Source organism: Aspergillus thermomutatus, assembly GCF_002237265.1.
Source record: "Aspergillus thermomutatus strain HMR AF 39 chromosome Unknown NODE_8, whole genome shotgun sequence".
Classification (NCBI taxonomy): Eukaryota; Fungi; Ascomycota; class Eurotiomycetes; order Eurotiales; family Aspergillaceae; genus Aspergillus; species Aspergillus thermomutatus.
The window spans coordinates 90,745-112,332 of record NW_020798056.1 but is presented as its reverse complement, the minus strand read 5'-3'; the positions used below and the strand labels follow the sequence as shown (position 1 = coordinate 112,332).

The 21,588-nt window shown below is 52.5% G+C and overlaps 8 protein-coding genes across 8 annotated transcripts; 5 read left to right on the top strand and 3 right to left on the bottom strand.

Moving 5' to 3' along the window:
- Positions 1–627: 627 nt before the first annotated feature.
- On the bottom strand, positions 628–3,243 carry CDV56_108420 (uncharacterized protein; the record flags this gene model as incomplete). Its single annotated transcript, XM_026762039.1, has 1 exon — positions 628–3,243. The coding sequence occupies one exon, from the start codon at positions 3,241–3,243 to the stop codon at positions 628–630; it is 2,616 nt and encodes an 871-aa protein (XP_026618432.1).
- A 586-nt stretch (positions 3,244–3,829) lies between these two features.
- On the top strand, positions 3,830–4,906 carry CDV56_108377 (uncharacterized protein; the record flags this gene model as incomplete). The annotated part of the gene is made up of 1 exon (XM_026761996.1): positions 3,830–4,906. One exon carries the CDS (start codon positions 3,830–3,832, stop codon positions 4,904–4,906), a length of 1,077 nt encoding a protein of 358 aa, XP_026618431.1.
- Positions 4,907–5,252: 346 nt separating this feature from the next.
- Positions 5,253–9,630, bottom strand: atg11 (autophagy protein ATG11; the record flags this gene model as incomplete). Its single annotated transcript, XM_026761872.1, has 4 exons — positions 5,253–5,441; positions 5,551–9,264; positions 9,338–9,449; positions 9,563–9,630. 4 exons carry the CDS (start codon positions 9,628–9,630, stop codon positions 5,253–5,255), a joined length of 4,083 nt encoding a protein of 1,360 aa, XP_026618430.1.
- A 304-nt stretch (positions 9,631–9,934) lies between these two features.
- Positions 9,935–10,831, top strand: CDV56_108224 (centromere protein H; the record flags this gene model as incomplete). The annotated part of the gene is made up of 3 exons (XM_026761843.1): positions 9,935–10,112; positions 10,196–10,367; positions 10,462–10,831. The coding sequence occupies 3 exons, from the start codon at positions 9,935–9,937 to the stop codon at positions 10,829–10,831; spliced, it is 720 nt and encodes a 239-aa protein (XP_026618429.1).
- A 3,349-nt stretch (positions 10,832–14,180) lies between these two features.
- Positions 14,181–14,667, top strand: nhp6 (high-mobility group nucleosome-binding protein; the record flags this gene model as incomplete). The annotated part of the gene is made up of 4 exons (XM_026761730.1): positions 14,181–14,241; positions 14,297–14,392; positions 14,451–14,572; positions 14,632–14,667. 4 exons carry the CDS (start codon positions 14,181–14,183, stop codon positions 14,665–14,667), a joined length of 315 nt encoding a protein of 104 aa, XP_026618428.1.
- A 1,997-nt stretch (positions 14,668–16,664) lies between these two features.
- Positions 16,665–18,624, top strand: CDV56_107977 (uncharacterized protein; the record flags this gene model as incomplete). Its single annotated transcript, XM_026761596.1, has 7 exons — positions 16,665–17,080; positions 17,138–17,554; positions 17,614–17,978; positions 18,029–18,140; positions 18,188–18,292; positions 18,342–18,523; positions 18,575–18,624. The coding sequence occupies 7 exons, from the start codon at positions 16,665–16,667 to the stop codon at positions 18,622–18,624; spliced, it is 1,647 nt and encodes a 548-aa protein (XP_026618427.1).
- A 350-nt stretch (positions 18,625–18,974) lies between these two features.
- On the bottom strand, positions 18,975–20,102 carry CDV56_107927 (CCDC174 family protein; the record flags this gene model as incomplete). Its single annotated transcript, XM_026761546.1, has 1 exon — positions 18,975–20,102. One exon carries the CDS (start codon positions 20,100–20,102, stop codon positions 18,975–18,977), a length of 1,128 nt encoding a protein of 375 aa, XP_026618426.1.
- Positions 20,103–20,412: 310 nt separating this feature from the next.
- On the top strand, positions 20,413–21,585 carry CDV56_107878 (homoserine dehydrogenase; the record flags this gene model as incomplete). Its single annotated transcript, XM_026761497.1, has 2 exons — positions 20,413–20,440; positions 20,504–21,585. The coding sequence occupies 2 exons, from the start codon at positions 20,413–20,415 to the stop codon at positions 21,583–21,585; spliced, it is 1,110 nt and encodes a 369-aa protein (XP_026618425.1).
- Positions 21,586–21,588: the final 3 nt, after the last annotated feature.

Below are 21,588 nucleotides of genomic sequence, written 5' to 3'. Positions count from 1 at the left end.
AAGAGAGCTGTTTTGCTCAAATAATGAATGAAAACGACTATTTACAAGAAAGGGAGGAGCAAGAAACGAAATTCTGCAGACGCCAGGGGTCGATCAGGATCTCAACTTCCAAGAATTAAGCAACTATGCGGGGACACTAGAATGCCTCGGTTCGCCTGTTTTATGAATGGTGGAGACTCTGGAGCAGATGCCGTCATTGTGCACTGGCTTTTTTGTGGTTAATACCCCTGTATGAGCACGGAAATTGCCATTTGATCGAGGAAGTTCTTGGGTTGTCCGCCATATGAACCCGAGATCTACCATATAGTGGATGGTGAGCTTGAACGCAGCTACGTGTGATACACGGATAAGCCTTGAATTACTGGCGTTCTGCAGCATTTCATCATTCCCGCCTAGGCCAACCTAGTTCCCCCAAAAAGATGAAGGATAAAGGATTGTCAGACAAGCACAATCATAGATGGTATGAAGATAGCTGATGAGAACCAAGCAAGATGTCCAGATACAGAATCTTAACGCCATTCGCTAACCGCTGTGCCATGGTACAAACCGACCATCAACGCCAGGAAACTATATGAAATCAGATAAAATGAAAAGAAGAAAAACCCCCGACTCCAGTTCATGCATTGGTTACAATAATTCGTCGTCGTCCATCGAGTCATCGTCCCACACATCTCGAGGCAACTCTTCCTCCAGCCTCGACTCTGGAACAGCTTCTGGCTTGTACACAGCTTCCGAAGTGTATCTGATCTCCTTGGCCGGCCATTGCCTGGCAAAGAACCCCGGAGTAGCCGTTGCGGTCACAGGCGAATGAGTAATTCGTGTGCCGTAGATACGGACCTCGCCAGAAAGGTTGAGTGTCCGCGGTGGCACGTCCACATACCCGTCCCAGAGACCCAGGAGCTGCGCTAGGAGCCTGATGAGCGCAATCCCAAGTGTCGCAACTGGTGCCAGAGCAGAAGAGAGATGAGACCAACGCCATAGCATCGTAGGAAGCACAAACGGAAATCGCGGCGCATCACGACGCAGACAGTTCCCTTCGCAAACGGGAGCAACAGTGGGATGGCAGTAGTAGTCGCACATGGTCGATTCAGAAACGAACCACAGGAGTGATAGCAGGAGGCACCAACCTAGTCGCGTAATCCGGATACGCCGCGAGATTGGATCTCGCCTCCACAAAAGAGGGAGCGGAATGGCAGCATAGATGCGGCCGTCATCTTGTGCGCCGCAAGTCTCGCATGTCTTACATGTATCGCGTGGCTTTCCCGCACGGGTGCGCTTCAACTGCGTATGAGCTTGGGAAGATGTCGGACGCGAAGAGATCTTTGGTATCTTGGGCATATTTTGTGTCATTTGTTCCTCAACGCCATCAATCTTCTTCTTCAAGGTGTCCTGGTTCTCTTCGAGCGACAGCAATTTCTCGCTTATCTTGTGATCATCCAAGTCCTCGTCGCCCTGGCTGCGCTCTAATCTTTCCATTACCGACTTCTCGTAGGCGGCATCCGCCTCTGGGTCGGCCTTAGCTTCATTAGACTGCTCGAGCAACAGTTCCTGGAGACTTTCGATCGTATCATCACCCACATCGAGGGTTTCTTTGTCGGCCTTGTGTTCTTGTATGACCGAATCGAGGGCGCTCTTGGGCAGATCGGGTTTGATGAGTGGTAGTTTCATCTTCTGCTCTCGTCCCTCACTCTTTTCTTGTTCCTCCCTTTGTCTTTCCACTTCTTTTGCCTTCTCTTCATTCTCTTTTCTCGCCTTTTCCTGCTCCTCCTCCATCCTTGCTTTCTCTCGCTCCTTTTCGCGCTCTCTCTCTTTCTCAGGCTCTCTCTCTTGCTGCTCTCGTTTGTTCCTATCCGCTTCCCGTTCTCTCTCCTGCATGAGTCTCTTGACCTCGGTCTCTGACTCTTCTTGCACCTCGGGAAAAACGGGTTTCGGCTCATTTGGCACGACCTGGGACTTGAAATCATTTGTGAGCTCCTCTGGCATCTTAGTGGTACGTTCGATAACGCGCTCAGTCATAGGAGTGTCTATCCAGGCGCCTGTCACGACAGGGGTTTTGTCATATATCCGACGCTGGCCACCCTTTGGTGCCTCGGGTGTCCTCAATTCCTCCGAATTTCGATTCTGGTCAGGACTCTCTCGTCTCGCAAGTCTGCGAATCAAGTCATGGGAGTCGCGCTTCGAGGGACTTGGCTTGGTGAAACTGGAATTCTTGTAGACCGTGACTGGAGTATTGGCAATAGGCTCCGGATTTCCTCCGATCGGCTTGTCGTCCTTATGTTCTGAGGACAACTTGTTTCGAGCGTCTGATAGGGGGATCCTGCTATACCTGTTCGATGCCGGCTCCTTGGATCGGCCGGGGCTGGTACGGAAGTCAAAATCGAACTTGGTCACAGGCGGCGACACATTGACAGGCCGCTCCGGCCTTTGCTCGGGTTCAGGCTCCGGTTCAGGTTCGGGTTCATCGCGTCGCTTTAATTTCCTGAGCCAGTCGGTATTGCGTTTCGCTCGGCTACCCCAAGTGGAAGGCACATTGAGCCCGTGCTGGAAAGTATCATCGTCTCCAGAGACTGGCTGATCCTCCTCCTCGCGCCGTTGAAGATTCTCCGCTGTCAAGGCATTCTTAGTGCCGCCGCGATTCGACAATACGGGGGAGTGGCTGGTCGTGGCTCGTCTCAAGCGCCGCTCATCCTGGATATGATCGGACAACCTTCGGCGGGGTGACTCGTCTTGAACCTCGTTCAGAAAGCTCGCATCAGAGGTCGTAAACACATCGTAATCTCGCGTGTAATAGCCTGATGAACGTCCAATCTTATCCTCCTGACCATAGGCATCATCTGGATCTAGATCGACCAGGCTATCCGCATCGTCTATCTGTCGATATGCCTCTGCAAGCTCGTTCGGCGGATTCGACTCGGGGGACCGGGCATTGTAAGTCTGGCGCCTTCTTCCAGGACTTGGCGTCCCTCTCGAATAAGGAACGGATGCCGCAATACCCTCATTCTCTGCCATCGTTGCGTAGCGCCCCGCTTTCCTGAACGCTCCTGTTAAGGTATTGGTCTGACTGAAATTCGTCCGATGCTGAGTGTTATATTTGTAGGATGGGGTGGGTATCCGGGACGCGTCAAAATCTTCAGCTGCACGAGAATTACCACGAGCTCGACTGAATGGTGAGCGCTGCTGTTGCTGCTCGTGCATGCGACGCGACGATGGCAGTCGGTCGGTGTTGCGCTCGGGGGTGGGCATGACGACAAACAGAGGGGGCCCTCGAGTGAATGGGCAACAATCCCTTCATTCACTATTTCTGCGACAATACGACGCGTTCCTTTTTCAAGAATGCGATAGCTGATAAATTGTGAGCAGCAAGTCAACAATTAATGCGGTCGAAACTCCAACATCGAGTTCCGTCCTGTAGACTCAAAGCGGTTTAGCGCTGCGGAGAAAGAACAACAGCGTCATTCTACGGAAATTCGAAATGATGATTCTATACAAATTACACCAAGCTTCGGTCCTCGCCCCAGGACCTGACGGTTGCTATTATTTATTCAAGATTCAGCTCTATTGAACTTGGAAAGTACATGGTATGCATGGTAACATCGCATCTTCCGTTTCATTGGTGTGCATCGACCTATTACTGACGGACATGTGACCGGGTCAGACGTCTTGATCATCGCGGTGATCGTGTGCCATGCGCATGGCTTCCTGATGCTTGAGAATTCAGACGAGAATATTTGCCAGATAACAGGGGAACCATCTGAAATATCTTGCATATATAGCCGTGGGAACACTCTACCGTGGCATTACCCCTAAACTCCAACAAGAGCACATCACAATGACCAAGTCTGCACGACGTTCCGGCAAGGGCAAGGCATCAGCATCGCGCTCTGCCTCGTCCTCCGGATCCTCAACTCCCAGCTCGCAAGCGGGCCCTCTTCCACCATTCTCCAAAGCGCCCGGCACCCTCCGGCCCTTCCTCGAGCCGCTCTCACCACAAGACGTCTACCTCATCCACATCGACACCTCCGCGCCAGACCTCAAGAAACAGACCTTCGCCATACCCGCCATAATCAATGCCGTGATCGTCGCCATCTTCGCCCTCCGCATCTACATGGTCCGTAACACCTACCCCGCCATGCTCGCCACGATGATCGGACTCACCAGCTCCGCGGGGGTAGACACCTCACGGCTCTCCTCAGCCGAAACAGCCAGCATCATCCTCCGCCGCACATTCAGCCTCATGATCGACTACTTTCTCATAACAATCTTCCTATCCTGGCCGATCCGCTTCACCCGCGGACCCGTGCAATGGCGCCGCAAAATCGGCTTCCAGGACCGCGAAATCATCGTCCGCCGCAGCCAGCGCAACCTCTCCCAGACACTGGAGCGAAATCGCTGGATCCGAGACAACGACGAAGCACGCGACAAGATCGTCGCAGCCGTGACTCCCGACCGCATCCGGAAGACGGGATACCTGCTCGTCGACGCGGACTGGGACCTGGACTACGACGCCATGATCAAGGCGCATGAGATGGTCGATCCCGCGCGGAAAGACGACCGCGTCGCCTTGTCCGAGTTCCGGACAGCGGTGCTGGTCAATACCGACGCGGATGGGTGGCTGATCTGGCGTGTTGAAGACGAGGATACCGTGGAGGCTAAGACGCGGTCTGCGCAGAGCGACCAGATCCTGGCGTTCAAGGACAAGTTGACTGCGATGGGCAAGGAGGATCTCTTCTTCCGGTGGGTTGAGCTAATCCAGTACGAGAGCACGCGGCCCGGCGGCTTCACGCCGGAAAGACAGCGGTCCGCCATGCTGCAGGCAAAAGAGCTGTTTGAGAAGGAGAACGTCGATTTTGCGCGCTTTTGGCAGGAAGTTGGGGGTATGGAGGGGTTTGCTGATCAGCTTGATTAAAGTATTGAATCAGGCGGTATTCACTTTTGGGGCGCTTCCTGGTGGAAAAGCGCTGCTGGTACTTTGTACCTTCATACGGACCGGAGTTTTCTATAAAGGTTATATAGTTGAGCATAGGGTTCCGGAACTTATGGGCCATGTAATCTGATCATCAAATTCCGTAGTTTCTGATCTATGAGTTATAGTAATAGGATAGGCTAAATCGAAATGGAAAGAAAATAAATCGTGTTCCAAGCGCATGGGTATCACTCAAGCAGGGCATGATCCGTATGTCATGACGTGACAAATATCAATCGCTCCATTCACATAATCGTGCGTCCAAATCCAGGGATAGTGTAGATATTGCTCATTTGCTCCCGCTTTCCAATCGGTAGTCAACGTACCAGAGTTTCTCCCAAGGCCGATACCTGTTCATCGAACGCCGACTGGACGCTGACCGCGCTGGCGAGGAAGACTCCGTCTCACCTGCTAATCGGGACGGCGACGGCTGCAAGCTCGGGGTTGGCTGGCGACCTGCATGCGCACGCTCCGTGCCCTATGACGGTCCGTCAGCTCCAATCCGGAGAGTCACGAAAGCTGGAGAAAATAATAGAAAGACGAGACGCGTGAATGCTTCACGGTCCCTGGAGCTGGTCGCGGCGAACCTCTTCAGGAGTGGAAGCTGCCTCTTGTGTGCGCTGGGAGACAGGGGTATTCGCCTCGGCCGGCCGGGCGAGTTCCGCTGTAGACTCGTTGGCTCGCTGGGAGATTGTGAATGGTCCCTTCTTGGAGCTGGAGCTGTTGCGCCGACTGTCCAGGCTCTTCGTCAAAGTTTTGGCAACGTTCCCTCCGTTTGATGTACGCTGCAGTCGAATGCTACCTCGGGCATCTACATGCGCCGGCGCAACGGTGCTTTTACCCAGGCCGGGTGTTGCAGGGGCACCGGGCTTCTCTTCATTTGCATCCAAAAGGTACCAGCGAAGACCATCAGACAGTTCGAAGGGATTCTCGTCGTCGAACGAAGTGCCGTCGCTGGTTCCCCCTAACGATCGACGATCTGGATTGGCTCCATTCATGGACTTCGAAAGATCCACCACACGCTCTTCGATCTTCGTGATCCGAGCAAGGAGCCAGTCGCGTGTCTGCAGTTTATGGGCATCTTGCTCGCGCAGGAAATAGTGCGGTGCTCCAACATTGAATGCCGCCCAGGAGCGGATGGCTTGGTTACGGGTGGGAAGAAATAGAGCAAGATCCCCTTCCTTGAAGGACCGATAAGCAATCTTGTCATGCGCCTCGCTCTGCATCCGGTGGTACTTGTCCCGATATCCTCTGGCCTCTTTCTGCCATTTCCGAGCAAGGAGCTCAATATCTTTCACTCGTTTGACTACCGCATCTCCAAAGACCTCCACATCAAACTGGTACAAAGACTCCAAAAAGGCCATGTACCGATCCGTCTCCTCTTGGGCACTCTCTGCGTGCATCCAGTCTAGAAGGCTGGCGTCTGGTTTGACGGAGACGACTCCGGACTGGGTAAGACTGTCGCCAACACCAGAAGAAGCATTAACTTTCGACGCTCTTTGAACAACTATCTCCCCATCCTGCCGAGTCACGGTGAAGCCCAGTTGCTCGAGCATATGCTCCATCTTTTCGACCTGTTCAAAGAGCAGTTGGGAAAGCTCCTTTGCTCTTGAGCCACGAATCTCAATACGAGCTGTCGCTTGCTGCTCAGATTCCGAAAGGGCCTTGACTTTGTTCTTCCATGCGAAAACTTCTTTCTCGGATTGGCGAGCCTGAGTCTCGACCTCAGCTAGTCTCTGAGACAAGCTTCCTAGTTTCCTTTCCTCTTCTACAACACGTTGCCGCAAGGCATCTGTGCCGGTGCCACCATCTGCATGCTGCGACTGCAGAGCATTGAGCTTTGACCTCTCATCATGGAGCTCAGACTGCACTGCGGCTAGCTTCTCCTTTTCCTGTGCTAGCTCTCCTCTGACCCGGGCCAGTTCCGATTCGCGTTGCTCCGCGCTCTTTCTGGCGTCTTGAACCTCGGCCTCCAGCTGATTCATACGCTCTTCGAGAGCTTTGTTCTCGGCTACTGCCTCTGCCATGTTTTCTTCGGTATTCTTGACGTGAATCGAGAGCCCTTCTGACAGCACCTCAATTGCCTTGATAATGCCAGGAATCTCAGCTGGTATAGCGCCCCCAGGAGACAGGTTCATGAATGCAGCCTGCAAGGTCTGAAGATTCTCCTGCTCTCTCGTTGTGATCTCCGATTGCTGCTTCTCGAGGTCATTGATTCGTTGCTGCAGGCTCTCTTCCGTCATCTTCCGAGTCTGCATTTGCTCGAGTAGATCGTTTGCTCGGTTTATCTCTTCCTCTGCGTGAATATGAATGTTTTGCAGTTCAGTCTCGAGTTGGCTGATCCGTTCGTCGGCGTCTTGTTTCTCATGGTCGCGGCTGTCTGTGATTCTATCCAGTTCCTCCTCAAGTTCTTCTGTTCGATGTCTGTACCTTTTCAGTTCTCCCTCCAGATAACGCCGCTCTTCATCGAACTCGCGTTGGCGGGCTTCAAGATTGCCGATGAGATCTTTCTTAGTAGACTGCGCCTCCTGTATCTTATCGGTATTCGACAATCTCTCGGCGTGCGCCTCCTTCTGGAGCCTCTGCACTGTCTCCCGCTCCGCATTCAGCTCTGCTTCAAGGGTGACAATTCGCTGCGCCAGCACCTTGTCCTCTGAAGACTGGTTTGCAGACATCCTTCGCGATGATACTGATGAACGCCTAGAAAGTGCATCGGGATGGGGTGAAGCTGGAGAGCTGGGAAATTCCAGATTGAAATTTCCGCTGACTGGCCGACTGAGCTGGCTCTGGCGGTGAAGCAGGTCCTCGAGCTTTCGAATCCGGCTTTCCGAACCCTTCAACTTCTCTTCGAGCTTGGACTTTTCGTCCCTCAGACTCCGCAGCATATCGTCGCTCCGGAGTAGGAGGGAGCTTCGGCTTAAGTCGAAGATGCTGCCCTGCTTGAAAGCCTTTGCCCTGCGGCGTTGGTGACGAGTAGGTGCATCCAAGTCCTTGTACTGTTGGGTAAGCTCTTCGGCTAGACCAGCCATGGCTGGCCGAGATTTGAGATGTTCGATATATGATTCGATATCGGTTCTACTGACCTCGGGCCATTCATAATCAAGGCCCTGCAGATTGATCTCGACGCCCGGAGTAGTGGTCTCTGTAATGGAGATGAGATCACCCATGCTCTTCAGCCATTTCTTCCTGCGACGCTGCTCCTCATCCCTGAAGACGGCCATCTCCTCGGCCAGCGTCAGCGAATCGGCTTTCATCTTGTCATTGAACTCGCGACGCCGCACGGACTCCACTAAGATGGAGCCGTAGACCATGGGCATGTGGTAGACAGAGAACACGACATCAAACGCGTCGCTCTGGACGTTGAGGTTGATAATCTGGGATTGTACATCAGCAAGGCGTAGTTCAATCGCCGAGATAGTCCGCATGTGGTCGAGAGCGACTTTCATTGCAGCATTATGTCGCCTGACGGCTTCTTCGAGCCCGGCATGGATCTCAGCACTAGTGTCCAACATTGAAGGGAGAAGATCTTGGGTATGTGTCAGAGCAAGCCTGGAAATATTTGCTAATGTCTTCTGATTGTTCGGCAAAGCTAGAACGTGCTCATAGTCGGAGCTTATTTTCTTCGCGATAGTAATCACCTCCTGCAGTCCGTCGATGACGTCGACGCTTGATGGCATCGGGTCGTCGACCAGGCGCTGCGTGTCTGCGGTGATGCCACTCACAGCTTTAGCGACATCATCAATTTGACGGGCAAAGCGCGAAGTCTCAGCCGACGCCGCCGTTCCAGCTTTTTGAACCTCATCTGTATCCACGAAATCCCGAAGTGTCCCCGTTGGCCGATCTTTGTGCTTTTTCGGGGTTGATGGACGTCCCAGGAAGGGGAAGTCTTTTGGTGCGGGAATGCTTTCGAGTGTCGCGAGCGCGCGCTGCCATCCATCCAGGGCAACTTGCTGCTCTTTCAACAGGTCATTTGCCCACGTCTGAGCTTCTTGAAACCGATTCTCCAAATTGCCCACATGGGTCTTCAGATTCTCGAGAGCTACACCCGCCGCCCGATTGATGATGTCCGTCCGTTCGTTGTGTTCGTGGATGCTCTTGTCCATAGCTCCACACCTCTCTGACAGGGTTAACGCCCATGACCGTCTGGCCATGTAAAGATTCCGCCACGCTTGTAGATCGTTCTGGTTGGCCAGGGTGTCGGGGGGACTGTCCGGGGTGAAAGGTTCGGGAGAAGGAAGCTCCGGGAGCTCAACATTGTCGGGCTCGCTAACATATCGGCGGTCATAAACGAAAATCTCATCCTGTTGATCGAAAATAAATGAGTAGCTGAAGATATACGGAGGTGTTAGAATAGACAGCACTATCTTATCGTACCTCGGTGGCAAGTGACTGTATCCTGACGTTCTTCCCACGAGCAGTCATCAAGATCTGCCTCTGTGCAGGTATCGAGGTGTGACGGGCGATCCATGTTCGAAGTGCATCCGGACTAGGCGAGACGGATAGTGTCAGTAAGCTTTTCGCACCGTATCAGACAAGAGGGCAAAGATAGACGAGCTGAAGGGATGCGGCCATGGGTATACTTGTGGGAGGACAACATACGAGGCAAATGACACCGGGTCAGCAAGTAAACGCTCACCGGTGTGAGCGATGTAGATATTTAGAGACATCCCCTCCTCACCGACTGAGCCCAGATGCTCAGGAGTCGAGATGTGAAGAATGTAGGAGGGGAAGATGATAAGGCGAGGATCATGTAGACGCAAGCCTTCTAGGCTCCCCAGAGAAGCTCCAGCCTAGGCTTTGTTAGGCACCTGTGAGTCCGTGACAGCCCCCCGGAACCAGGGATTCTCCACCGCGCCCCCCCGACCGCAGTTGGACTTTGGTTAGTGACTCCAGTGACCAGAAAGCTTACGAGCTAGCTTCACCTGAGATATCACAAGATACTTGTCTCGGCCTGCCACGAGGTCTTGCTCGATGTCAACTGCGAGGATTCAGTCTCTGCCTCACCTCAGTCCAGGTGAGGTTTCCTTGCTGGATCTTGCGGCTGATGACCCTCGCGATGTGGTGTCCCTGTCCGACAAGGAAGCCTTGATTTTGCAGCTCTACAATCAAATTCAGGAACTGGAACTGGAAAAGGCGCTTCTCGAACAAGGTACGTATCACATATAATTTCTCATCTAATATATCTTTTTGAACCCTCCAAATCTGTCAGTCCAGGTCGCTGATTTTCTCTAGACCTGGAACCGGCTTCTGGGGACAATCCGGATGAGCAACTTGCAATGGCAGAACGCGAGCTTCTTGAGGCAAGGGCGACGTATACGGTCAGGAGAAAAGCCATCAGTACTGTCCTGATGACTGATCCAACATTAAAAGCTGTTCACCTGAAAGCTGCATCACCTGCTGAAAGGTTTTACCTCCCTTTCCGTTCTTCAAATCCACATCTCTTTCAGTTTAAGCGCGCGCAGTTTAAAATCAGCCTTTCCCAAGCTAACGATTCATAGAGCTCTTCTACCCCTGGTCAACCGGCGTGATGTGCTTTCTTTGACACATGAGAATCTGATCAGTGCGCACAACGCAACTTTGAGACAACTATCCAATCTGGAAGTACAAAATCTACAGCTACACCAGAAGAATCAAGAGCTAGTCCGGCAGCTTCTGGAGTCCACAAAGGATGATTCTTCGTGGAGAAAGGCACTTGACGATGATGACCTCAAGGCACAACTTGATCATCTAGAGGCCGATCGCAAGAAGAGCAAATCGAGATGGGAAGTCATGAAAAGCATTGCAAGTGCTATTGTTGTGGGAAGTGGAGTGAACTGGGCTGAAGACGATGGGCTTACAGCTCTTGTCCTTGATGGATCTGATGATTGAAGGGAGAATGTCGCCTCAGAATTAATGATTTTCCGCGATCAATTTGGTTGTATTGGCTTCTCCGACTAGCGTACTACAAGATACAGCTTCTAGCGATGGACTTCATCTAATCTTTTCCAAATATAGTGGTGTACAGCGGTGTATCAATCTTTGGTGCAGCGCAAGCTCGCTTAGTATGTCGCCTGAAGACGCGCCACTGGAATAATCTTCAGTCGCGGTGTGACCCACGTGACATCATCCTCCACCCATAACAAGAATCGTTGTCATACCATATTATTCCTGTCATAGAGTCATAAATAATACATAACTTGGTCTTAAAGCGAGGGAACCATGAAGAAAAGCCCAGATACAGATGGTGGAAATTAGAACTCGGTAAGGTGGGCGCCAATTATATGGACGCTTCTAGGAATGTCATGCGTTTATCTGCGACTCAGGGCTATGGGTCACCATTTCCCACTGGAGCGACTGAAGCTGGGATAGATGCGATCATGCGTAGAGTACCGCTATCTACCAGAGTAGTACTAGAGGTATTATTCCTGTGGAGAAACAAAAAAAAAGATCGGTGTTTCCACCTGGAAGTTGGAACGAAGTGAGACTTGACACACTCTACACACTCTATGACGACTATCCCCATAGTACGTACCAGTGATACCACAGCCATCAGATTGAGTTTACGGGGAGTAAGGTCCTCCTCCGTGGTACGATCTACGACGGTATGGTTATTTTGAGGTTTTGCTCGTAAACTTAGGACGCAGTGGCATTTAGCTTGAGCTATGCAATGCCCATCGGGCCATCCTTTGTAATGTGCAGACTACCGGATTTATCCACAGGTACGGAGTACTGGAATTACGTACAGGATGTGGACGATCATGACACTTCCAAGACCAACCATTTAGCATCATAAGTTATATGTGTTTATGGTCTTGACTTTTGACCCTCAGTATTGAATGATTCGCTAAACCTTGCGTCCGAATCTTTGATAAGTAGACTAACGGTCATCCAGGAAGGCTGAGACGTTCAACCAGATCCTTATATGAATCAGCAAACAGACGGCGTGCAGAGTGTACGGCGTAGGGTAATAACCATTACCAGGGCACTGAAGTGCTCCGTACCTGCTACATGTTTATGTGAGCCGTTGATATTAAGGCATTACCTACTGTGGCTGGCTAGTCTGGTACTTTGGCAACACTCCCTCCCACTCAGACCGAAGTCTAGGACTCAATCACAAGATTCCAACTGATGGATTGTGCAGCACGTCTGAGGCCTGAGTCCTTGCGGAATATTCCACATGCAAGAGTCTCTCACAATTTCACCTATGGTACTTGTAGCATAAATATTTGACAAAGCATTGAAGCGTATCCGTGGTGACTCGAGCCAGGATCGGGCAATGGGCGATTCCATGATGATAGTGCTGAAGCCGAGCTGATGTGTAGAGAGTCAAGTATGCAGAAGTTTTATATAAAGTAGGGCGAAACTTAAGATGAAGCAAACCCATTCCTACATTAAGATTTAGGGACAGGCCCCGACAATAACAAAAGGACAATGTGCACAACATGGGGATACTGCCTACCTACTCTAGCTGGAAGAGTGCAGAGCTTATGCTACTGGCCAGTATGCATGAAATTGTAAATGAAGGAAGAGTGGACTCTCTGCCGGTAGAAGTTAGAACAGTCGTCCAAGAGACTGACAGGTAAACTTGTATCTATCCCTTCATTCAAGAAGATAAATAATACTGGACAAACAATCCAATCGAGAGCAATAATGGTAGGGCATTGATCGGTTTGCGCCGAGGCACGGGCTCCGTGTGTGTACATAGACGAAAGAGGCAGTGGGAATTATGTAGGTATTGAAAGAGTCGGCAGTGCTTGACCACCCAGAGACAGCTATCGAATTTCATACAAAGAAACCTATTTTTATTTTTATTTTTTTTTCTTTGAGGGAGATCATTGATACGTATCTCGATGATCAATGGATGTATGAAATTGATCAACCGTCAATAATTATTACTACGGTCGACTATCTATGTGCTACTTTGTCCTCCGTACCACAGCTGGGTAGCTTAGGTATGTGTGATTAATCCACAGTATGGAGAAAAGTACCTCTGCTAGTACTCCGTATCGTGGTACCAGCTAGTAGGATGGAAAGGATGGTGAGGTGGATGTGGATGAGTGAGGCGTAAGGAAACTGTATGGTATTCACAATACCCCAGATGACGATACTTCTGCATCAGCGCGATGCGCAACCCAGGGATGCTGCTGGATTGACAAAAAGCGAACATTTATCGCGCGAGAAGTCAAGATATACGGAGTCGAAGAATGGATCTTGTTAAAATAAAGAGTTTTGTTACCTTTGTAGACCATATCCTTATGAAAATATCGAGTGGACAGTCTCAAGCCACAGCTGACGGTCGCAGGAAATGGGAACCAGAGCAACGCTGTACGTGACATGTATGGGACGATACGGCTCATTTCTCAGCCCAGTGTCAGCCAGTTAGGTAGATTTTCCCTTGCCTGTGCTGCCCCCCCGCTCCTCCTCCTCCCTTCCAACCAAACTAAGCCAGACGCAAAGCGGATGAGGTGAGTGAGGTAAAGTAGGTAGGTAAAGTCCAGTAGTAGTGGTGTAAGCAGAGTGGTGGCCCGCAGTCCCGTTCTCCCTTTCTGCTGCTGCCCTCCCTCTCCTACTACTACTACTCTCCCCTCTCCCTCTCATACTATTCTCTCTCTCTCTTACTCCCTCACTCTCCCTCTACCATTCTCTCCATACAAATCTGCTCCCCATACAAAAAAGTACTACATATCCGAATCGGTGAGTTTCCTTATAAACATTCCCCCATCTAAACATCTTCTCAACAACACCAACCCAATTATTATTTTTCTCTGCATCTACATGTTCCCATCTCAGAACGTCTTTCTGCGATCGTCATTTGCTTGATTTTTCCAACATGACCGCGAGATCTTGCTGTCGCGCATTCGCGACCGCAATCATATAGTTCAGACGCAACGAACAGCCCCAAACTGATATTTGTCGAGTGCAGGCCAAAATCGTCGATTTCAATACTTGAACTATCTTCTTGCTCCTTGAATCAAGTCTCAGGTAAGCTCTGGATGCGCGATTTTCTCTTCTCGTGTCATTGCTCGACTTGCGACCGCGGGCGTTTTTTAAGGCGCGCGCACCACAGTGCAGCCGCACCACTCTGCTTCTTGCGCGCACTTGAGCATCATTTCCTCGACCTCCTCATCTGAATTCGATTCAGTCTTTCTGTTGTTTCTTTTACATCTGACACACTTCTTTTTGATTCTCCGACTCAATTGGCAGCTTCTAACACCTCTTGCAGTCAATCACCACCACAATGCCTAAGGAAAAGACTTCCACCCGCACCAAGACCAAGCGCGTCGAGAGAAAGAAGAAGGGTATGTGCTTACACTTTCCCCGACGCACCTTGCTTCGAACTAATCCGTGAGACAGACCCCAATGCCCCCAAGCGTGGTCTTTCTGCCTACATGTTCTTCGCCAACGAGAACCGTGAGAAGGTCCGCGAGGAGAACCCCGGCATCTCGTTCGGTAAGTCACACTGGCTAAAACTTTTGACGTTGAAATCATCGCTTACTTTTCTCTGCAGGTCAGGTCGGTAAGATGCTCGGAGAGAGATGGAAGGCCCTGAGCGACAGCGAGCGCCGACCCTACGAGGAGAAGGCCGCCGCCGACAAGAAGCGTTACGAAGACGAGAAGGCGAGCTACAACGTATGTGATCACATCTTGTGTTATGAAATGCACCGTGCTGACAGACGTGGGGATCACAGGCCGCTCAGGAGGAAGACGAAGAGGAATCCTCTTAAGCTGTCTTCTTTCAAACCTAGGTCTCTTGTGTCTGGACCGATTGGCGTTGTTGAGTCGTTTTCTCACTCTGATTGAGTTGTATTCGTCGCGTTTCCTCTCTATACTCCTTTTTATTTTAGCTTCCGACGGCTTTCGGGATGGGATGACGGTGGGGTTTCTCTACGTGCTTTTCTGTTCTTCATGAAGGATCTTCAATGGGAAATGTTTACTCTACGGACTGGGTTGAATTTGACTTGAATAAGGGTGGACTGCAGCCTTATTTGAGTTCCGGCTGGTGGGATTATGTGATGACCGGAAGCTGAAGCTGCAGAAAGTGATGTGTGAGGCAAGCAAAAACTGCTGTATACTATCTAGTAGCTAATCAACCGCATCCTTCCCCTCTTCTTCTATCGTTCCGTTGTCCTAATACATACAGTCATATGTGGAGTGGGTTGCACAGAGGGTGTTGACAGTGGACGCCTGAGTCTGAAAAATGAGCGAGATCTTGCAGCTCGGGTACCTGGCCCAAGCTCCTGGGATGACGCGGGGACCGTTTGTTTACGTGTTGCACCGACGCGTCCCAGCTCCGATATCTCCGGGGTTGGATGCCTTGATGCCTGAGAGCTCGTTAGGCCTTGGATACGGAGCATCTCTTGTCTTCCAAGTCCAACGCAGTAGTGTATACATTCTCAAGTACCGATTTCACAGTCAGGGGATCTAGATGGATTACCAGCGAGAGATGGTACATAACTCAGCAATCGAAGCGAAACCCATGATGCACGGGTTACACAAATACTGCAGTTTCTAGAGGTGCTTCTAGCGTTGATTTGTCAAAGCATATTTCCAGCCCTAGATCTCTGACTCTTACCTAGGTAGTCTTGTGTCTCGTGATCTGCATGAAACGAGAGAGACTTGGGTTGTTTAAGGTTGGTCATAACTTTGTTCCTCACACAAGTTGAAAGGTCTGCCCGAGTGAGATGATCTACGTACTCCCTAGACGAGACTGGAAATGGAGATGAAACAGGGATACTCTGGCATGAGATGATACTCTCGAGATAAGATGCCACATGAAGCATCCCATCCCCATCCATCCATCTCGACCTCTCGCGGGGTCACACTTACAAACCCTCATCACCGCTCAGTTCGGTGTATGCGATTCCCCCGCGCATTATTGGCTGCCAGGGCTATCCTCTGCACGAACACGTCAACGATCCTTATTAGACGGCCAGGAGGGGGCATCTCCTTCCTGTCGCTGTCTGTCACTATCTGTCACTCAGGGAGCCGCAAGTCGATTGTCTCCTTCGCTAAAGGGTTGATTGAAACCACCTTAGATAAGTGCAAGGATGAGGGATCTTGAGGGTCTCTTGATTGTCTAACAGTAACAGTATAACACTTCACTTTTGACTCAGATCTTGTGCCCCACTTGAGGCTTCTTCCAGTTCCGGCTTTCCTCTGTCTGCTCCTAGATACCAAGTTCTCTATCTTTTTTGTCCAATCCTGGTTGCCTTTTCTTTCTCTTTCATTCATTCTTCTTTTGAGATAGGATTGTTTGCTTCTTTTGTCTGCTGTGAAGTGTAATGGAAGCTTGTTCTACCATTTCTCCGTCTTTCTACAGGAGGCTCTAAGTCGACATGCATCCGAGGGCTGATCCCACCGATAACACGACACAAGCAAGCTCTCCAATAACCCCATAACTAATTAAATACTCTTAGTCTGATCTTCAATTTCCGTGTTGGTCGTCGGTGCCCCTCCGACTCTTTTTTTTTTTTTTTCTTTTCTTTTGCCTTGAGTCAACTCTATTGTGTGCTGGTCTTGGATGTAACTCCACACTACTTTGATAGCGACCATTTGTGCGGTCCCCGCATGTATGTTTTTTCATCTCAATATTCTCTATTTGAACCCGACAGTGATCATCATCTGTTTGTGCACCACAATTCCGACTCATTTCTCAAATCGTATATAACATACCCCACCTTCCCGAGGAAAAGGCCGCGGCCCAGTGATGTGATCCCTCACAATGGCTTTGCGCACATCGGCCGACAACGCAGAGGACGTAGCAGCTGGCTTCCGTATGCTGCGCGATCCTCTGCCCGAACATGCGACGGAGATCACCAGTCTCATTGCCGACCTCTACTCCATCAGCACATCCTTGACAAGCCTGGATGACCTCACCAAGAATCGTCAGTTTCGACGTAATGTGGCCGTCGCCAAAGAAGACCTGGATCTGGTACAGACCAGCTTGAAGTATACACTCGAGGACATTGTGGATTTCTTCGGCGACATTGAAGTGCAGAAAGGGTCGAACCGGGAGGTCTACAAACGGACATGGCTTGGCCTTTCTTCTTTCTTCCAGAAGGAGTCTCACGAGCCGCTTCCCACCCGTCTGGCCAAGTACAAGACGTTTCTCCGGGAATTGGAAGATTTGATCAAGGAGTACGTTCAGCTCTCGTTTCTCGGTTTGATTCGCTGGTGTTGACAACGATGCGGTAGCAAATTTCCCGACACCCCTCTTATGAGCGGCCTCCGCAACAACCTCAAGGGGCTCTTGATCCAGCAAGAAAACCGGCTTACTCCGCGATTTGGCGGCCTCTCCCTGGGCACCCCGTCCTCTAGCACCACGAGTGGCGAGCCAGGAAGTCCAGTGAGTGATCGACGACCCCGTAACCGTAGGTCGTACGAGCGAGCGAGGCCATCCCATCGCTCGCCTCAATCGCCCCTCTCTCCTTCATCGGGGACATTTTCAGATATCCCTCCGTCTGCTCCTGATGCGCCGGGATCACCTAGTACCGGCTCTACGACCAATACCAGCCAGTCTGCTGGCTCTAATGCGATGGTGAGCGACCATTGGGCCAAGCGGGTGTTTCTGGATGAGATTACAGTGACCCCGATTCCTTATGTGGGCGAAAGGTGAGCGCGAAGATGGCCCCTGGCCACTGTGTCTAGCTATTGATGCATGATGACACTAGTTCGAAATGTCTTGGTGATCATTCTCCTGGGGTCAAGCGGTGGCTCAAAGATGAAGGATTCGAAGAACTCTTTCAATTGTGGGCATATCCCAGGCCCTGCTATACCGGAGAGACCGCGGCTAACCATCACAGAGCTTTCACCGGCGACTCGGACCTTCGCGTGCATTTCTACATTCGAGAGGACGACCACCGAGCGCGGATGTTGTGCAAGGCTCCTCACACCACACGACCGAGTGAATACTTCTGCATGCCTCTCAATCTTCTGGAGATCGTCCGGGTCGGTTCCTGTCTCAACCTGTGTCGGCGACGGCGCGGAGGGTACGAGCTGGTATTGTGGGCCAACCTCAAGTTCAGCACCATCGAGCGTACGTCACCCCTCTGCCCAATGAAGAGCCTTTGCTGACATGAGCACTAGAGATGGTACTTTTCTTCTGCACATTTCTAGCATTGCGCTCCCAAGACGCCGGTCGCCCTGTGGAGAGCATCCGTGACTACGAGCTCGATAACGAAGAAGAGCTCTTTGGAGGGTAGGTCTTAGCAGACAGAAACCGATTCCACGCTCACATTGCAACAGGCAAATCCTCGACGACAATTACCTTCACGCTTTGCGCATCTACCGGGACAAGGTATCCGGAGCCGTGAGGCTGCAGGCATCGGTCCACAAGGGGGAGATGAAACGGTATGATGACCGATCCACCGAGAATGCAAAAGCTCACCGGTTCTTCTAGAGCCCCCGTGTGGACGGCCTTTATCACCCAACACCTCGGGACGCGCGGCTGGATCCGCCGTCCGGATTCCAAGGTGGTTGTGCTGCGCGAGCTCCGTCAGACCATCTTCATGTTCTCCGCGGATTATACCCCGCAGAAGACGTCGAGGGGGGAGCATATATTGCAGTTTACAAATCGCGCTGGTGAGTTTTTTTGTATCTTGGGGTTCGTAGGGAATACTGACGTGGGTGTAGATGCCCAAGGTTTCGTAGAGACCATCGCAGAGCTGGCGAATACTCGCTAGCGAGATACGCCGCAACTCGCATTAGGCGAGTCAGAAGAACGATCGCAGTGAGACTTTCTCTCAGAAAGATCGTATCAGGAAAACCAGCTGTGGACGAACATGATGACTAAAACACAATACCCATGATTTATGTGCCATGACCGTCATGAGAAATGGTATTTTGAGCGGCTTATTTTGCCTCGTTGATATATCCGTTTGGGAGGTATTCGTTCGCATCTCTGATAATAGGTTGCGGGTGCACAGCACCGGAAGAACTCGTGTTTGGTGTTGATTTGGTTACATCAAGCATTTACAAATATCAAATAGGGTATCAAAATGTACAGCGAGCTGATAAAGACAACTCCACAAATCTAGGATGCATCCGCCTGCAGAGCACCCAGATCTCCCAAACCAGCCAGAAACGTCTCCGCCCTTCTCCTAGACCGTAGCTCCTCAATCTGCCTCCTCCTCTCGTCCTTCACCCGCTCTCGCTCCGCCCGCCTCGCCTGCCTAACTTCCCGCTCGCGCTGCGTCTCTTCCCGTGCACTCATCAGCTCCTCCATCTGCTTCCTCCGCGTCTCCTCATCCTTGGCAAAAGCATAGAAGCCCGTCCCGCGATTCCGCACCTCCGCATCCGCATCGTAGTGCGTCTCCCCCGGCGGCGTAGGCGACCGGTCCCGCCGCGCAGCAAGCGAGGCCATCTGCGACGCCGCAGAGGACGACAGATGGAACGCCTCCGCCTGCACGGCGGCCCCATAGATCAGATTCTCCGGCCGGGCAGGCCGCCAGCGCTCCGGGGCCCGAGCCTCGCCGCCCTCTTGCGCTCTGGCTAGCGCCGCGCGGGCAGCCTCGGCCCTGGTCCCGCGACGGGTCCGCCCCAGCTCGTCTTCGTACGAGACGACGGACGCATTGTCGTCTGCGGCCTCCTCCCCGTCAGAATCGGCCTCAGAATCGTCTGACCCCCTCGCTCGCTGCGCATCGGCCCATTTCCGATCGAAATCCACCAGCCCCTCCCTCTCCTTCCGACGGAGTCGCGCCAGGTAGTCTTCTCCCCCTGTCGGGGTGTTGGTCTCCGTCTCCTCATCGCTGTCGCCCGCTAGGTATAGCCCGCTCTTGAGATCCTCGTACATCCGCGCCTTTTCCTCCAGCCGCCGCTTGGAGCGGTGCAGGGTGGCGGCGTCGACGGCGCCAATGTCCGCCGTGCGCTTGTGGATCTGGCGGACGGAGGTTTCGTCGGCGTCGTCGGCGGCGGCGGCGGCATCGCGGAGATCGGCTGCGGCGCGTTTCTGGGCGCCCTTGTTGTGGATGGCGAAGATGTCTGATTTGGAGGATTTGGAGGGTCGAGGGCGGCCGCGGGCGGAGGACTCGGTGCCCTTGGTGATGAGCGAGGAGAGCTGGGTGGTGAAAGCGAGGGTGGAGGCCGAGGGGGCGGTCGATTGGGAGGAGGGTTTTTGGCTGTGCCGTGGGAGGCCGTAGAGGGATGGATTTGTATTTGACATTTTGGGTTGATGCTGATGCTCGTGAGCTGTTGGATGGGTTTACTTCTACCTTAGAGATGGAGAAGAGCAGTAACTAGATAAATCCCGCCGATGTCGATTAGATAACCAGCGATCTGTGCCTCAGGCACCGGTCCGATAATCGCTGCCCCGCGACCCCACGATTAAAGCGTTGGCTTTCTGCTCTCCTTGTGATTCATCCCTCTGCTGTCTCTCGTTTCCTGTGCGTTCTCTGCGAAAAGTATCTAGGAATTGTTGGACTGTCTATAGTCATTTCAATTACAGAAACCAGTCGATTTTCCATCCATTGACCATGTCTAACATCTATCTCGGTGTCATCGGTGAGTATCGCACCCTCGCTGCATCTGGAGTACTCTGACTCACTCTCACAATGAATAATGCAGGCGTCGGTGGTGTTGGAAGTGCATTCCTGAACCAACTCGCCCGTCTCCCCAATGCCCCCAAGCTGATCCTCCTTGCCCGCTCAACACAGACCCTCCTGGCCCCGACACCGGCCTACTCGCCCGCCATCCCCGCTGGTGACTGGAAGGCGGCCACCGAGTCCTCCTCCCTCACTAAGTCGGGTGCTCTGTCCCCCGAAGAGATCGCTGCCTATCTTGCCTCCGCCCCCGGCCGCTCCATCCTGGTCGACAACACCAGCGACCCGGCACTGGCCAGCTCGTACCCGGTCTTCCTCCGCAAGGGCATCTCCATCGTCACGCCGAACAAGAAGGGCTTCTCCTCCGACCTCTCGCTGTGGAAGGAGATCTTCGCCGCGGCCGCCGAGGGCAAGGCGCTCGTCTACCACGAGAGCACCGTCGGCGCAGGGCTCCCCGTCATCTCGACGCTGCGCGATCTCGTCGCGACCGGCGACGAGGTCACCCGCATCGAGGGCGTGTTCTCCGGCACGCTTTCCTTCCTGTTCAACACCTTTGCCCCCGTCTCCGGCGCCTCCAACGCCAAGTGGAGCGAGGTCGTCGCCCAGGCCAAGGAGCTGGGATACACCGAGCCCGACCCGCGCGATGACCTGAACGGCATGGACGTGGCGCGCAAGCTGACCATCCTGGCGCGCATCGCGGGGCTCGAGGTCCAGGGCCCGGATTCCTTCCCCATCGAGTCGCTGATCCCCGCCGAGCTGGCGGCGCTGCCGTCCACCGCGGACGGCATCACGCAGTTTATGACCCGGTTGCCTGAGTTCGATGCGCAGATGGCGGCCATCAAGGAGGGGGCCGAGAAGCAGGGCAAGGTCGTGCGGTACGTGGGCAGTGTGGACGTGGGTAAGAAGGAGGTGCGCGTTGGTCTGCAGCAGTTCGACAGGGACAGTGCCATTGCGGGGCTCAAGGGCAGTGACAATATCATCAGCTTCTACACCAAGCGGTACGGAAGCAACCCGCTGATTGTGCAGGGCGCCGGTGCGGGCGGCGATGTCACGGCCATGGGGGTGACGGCCGATCTGATCAAGGTGATCCAGCGATTGGGTAACTAGATA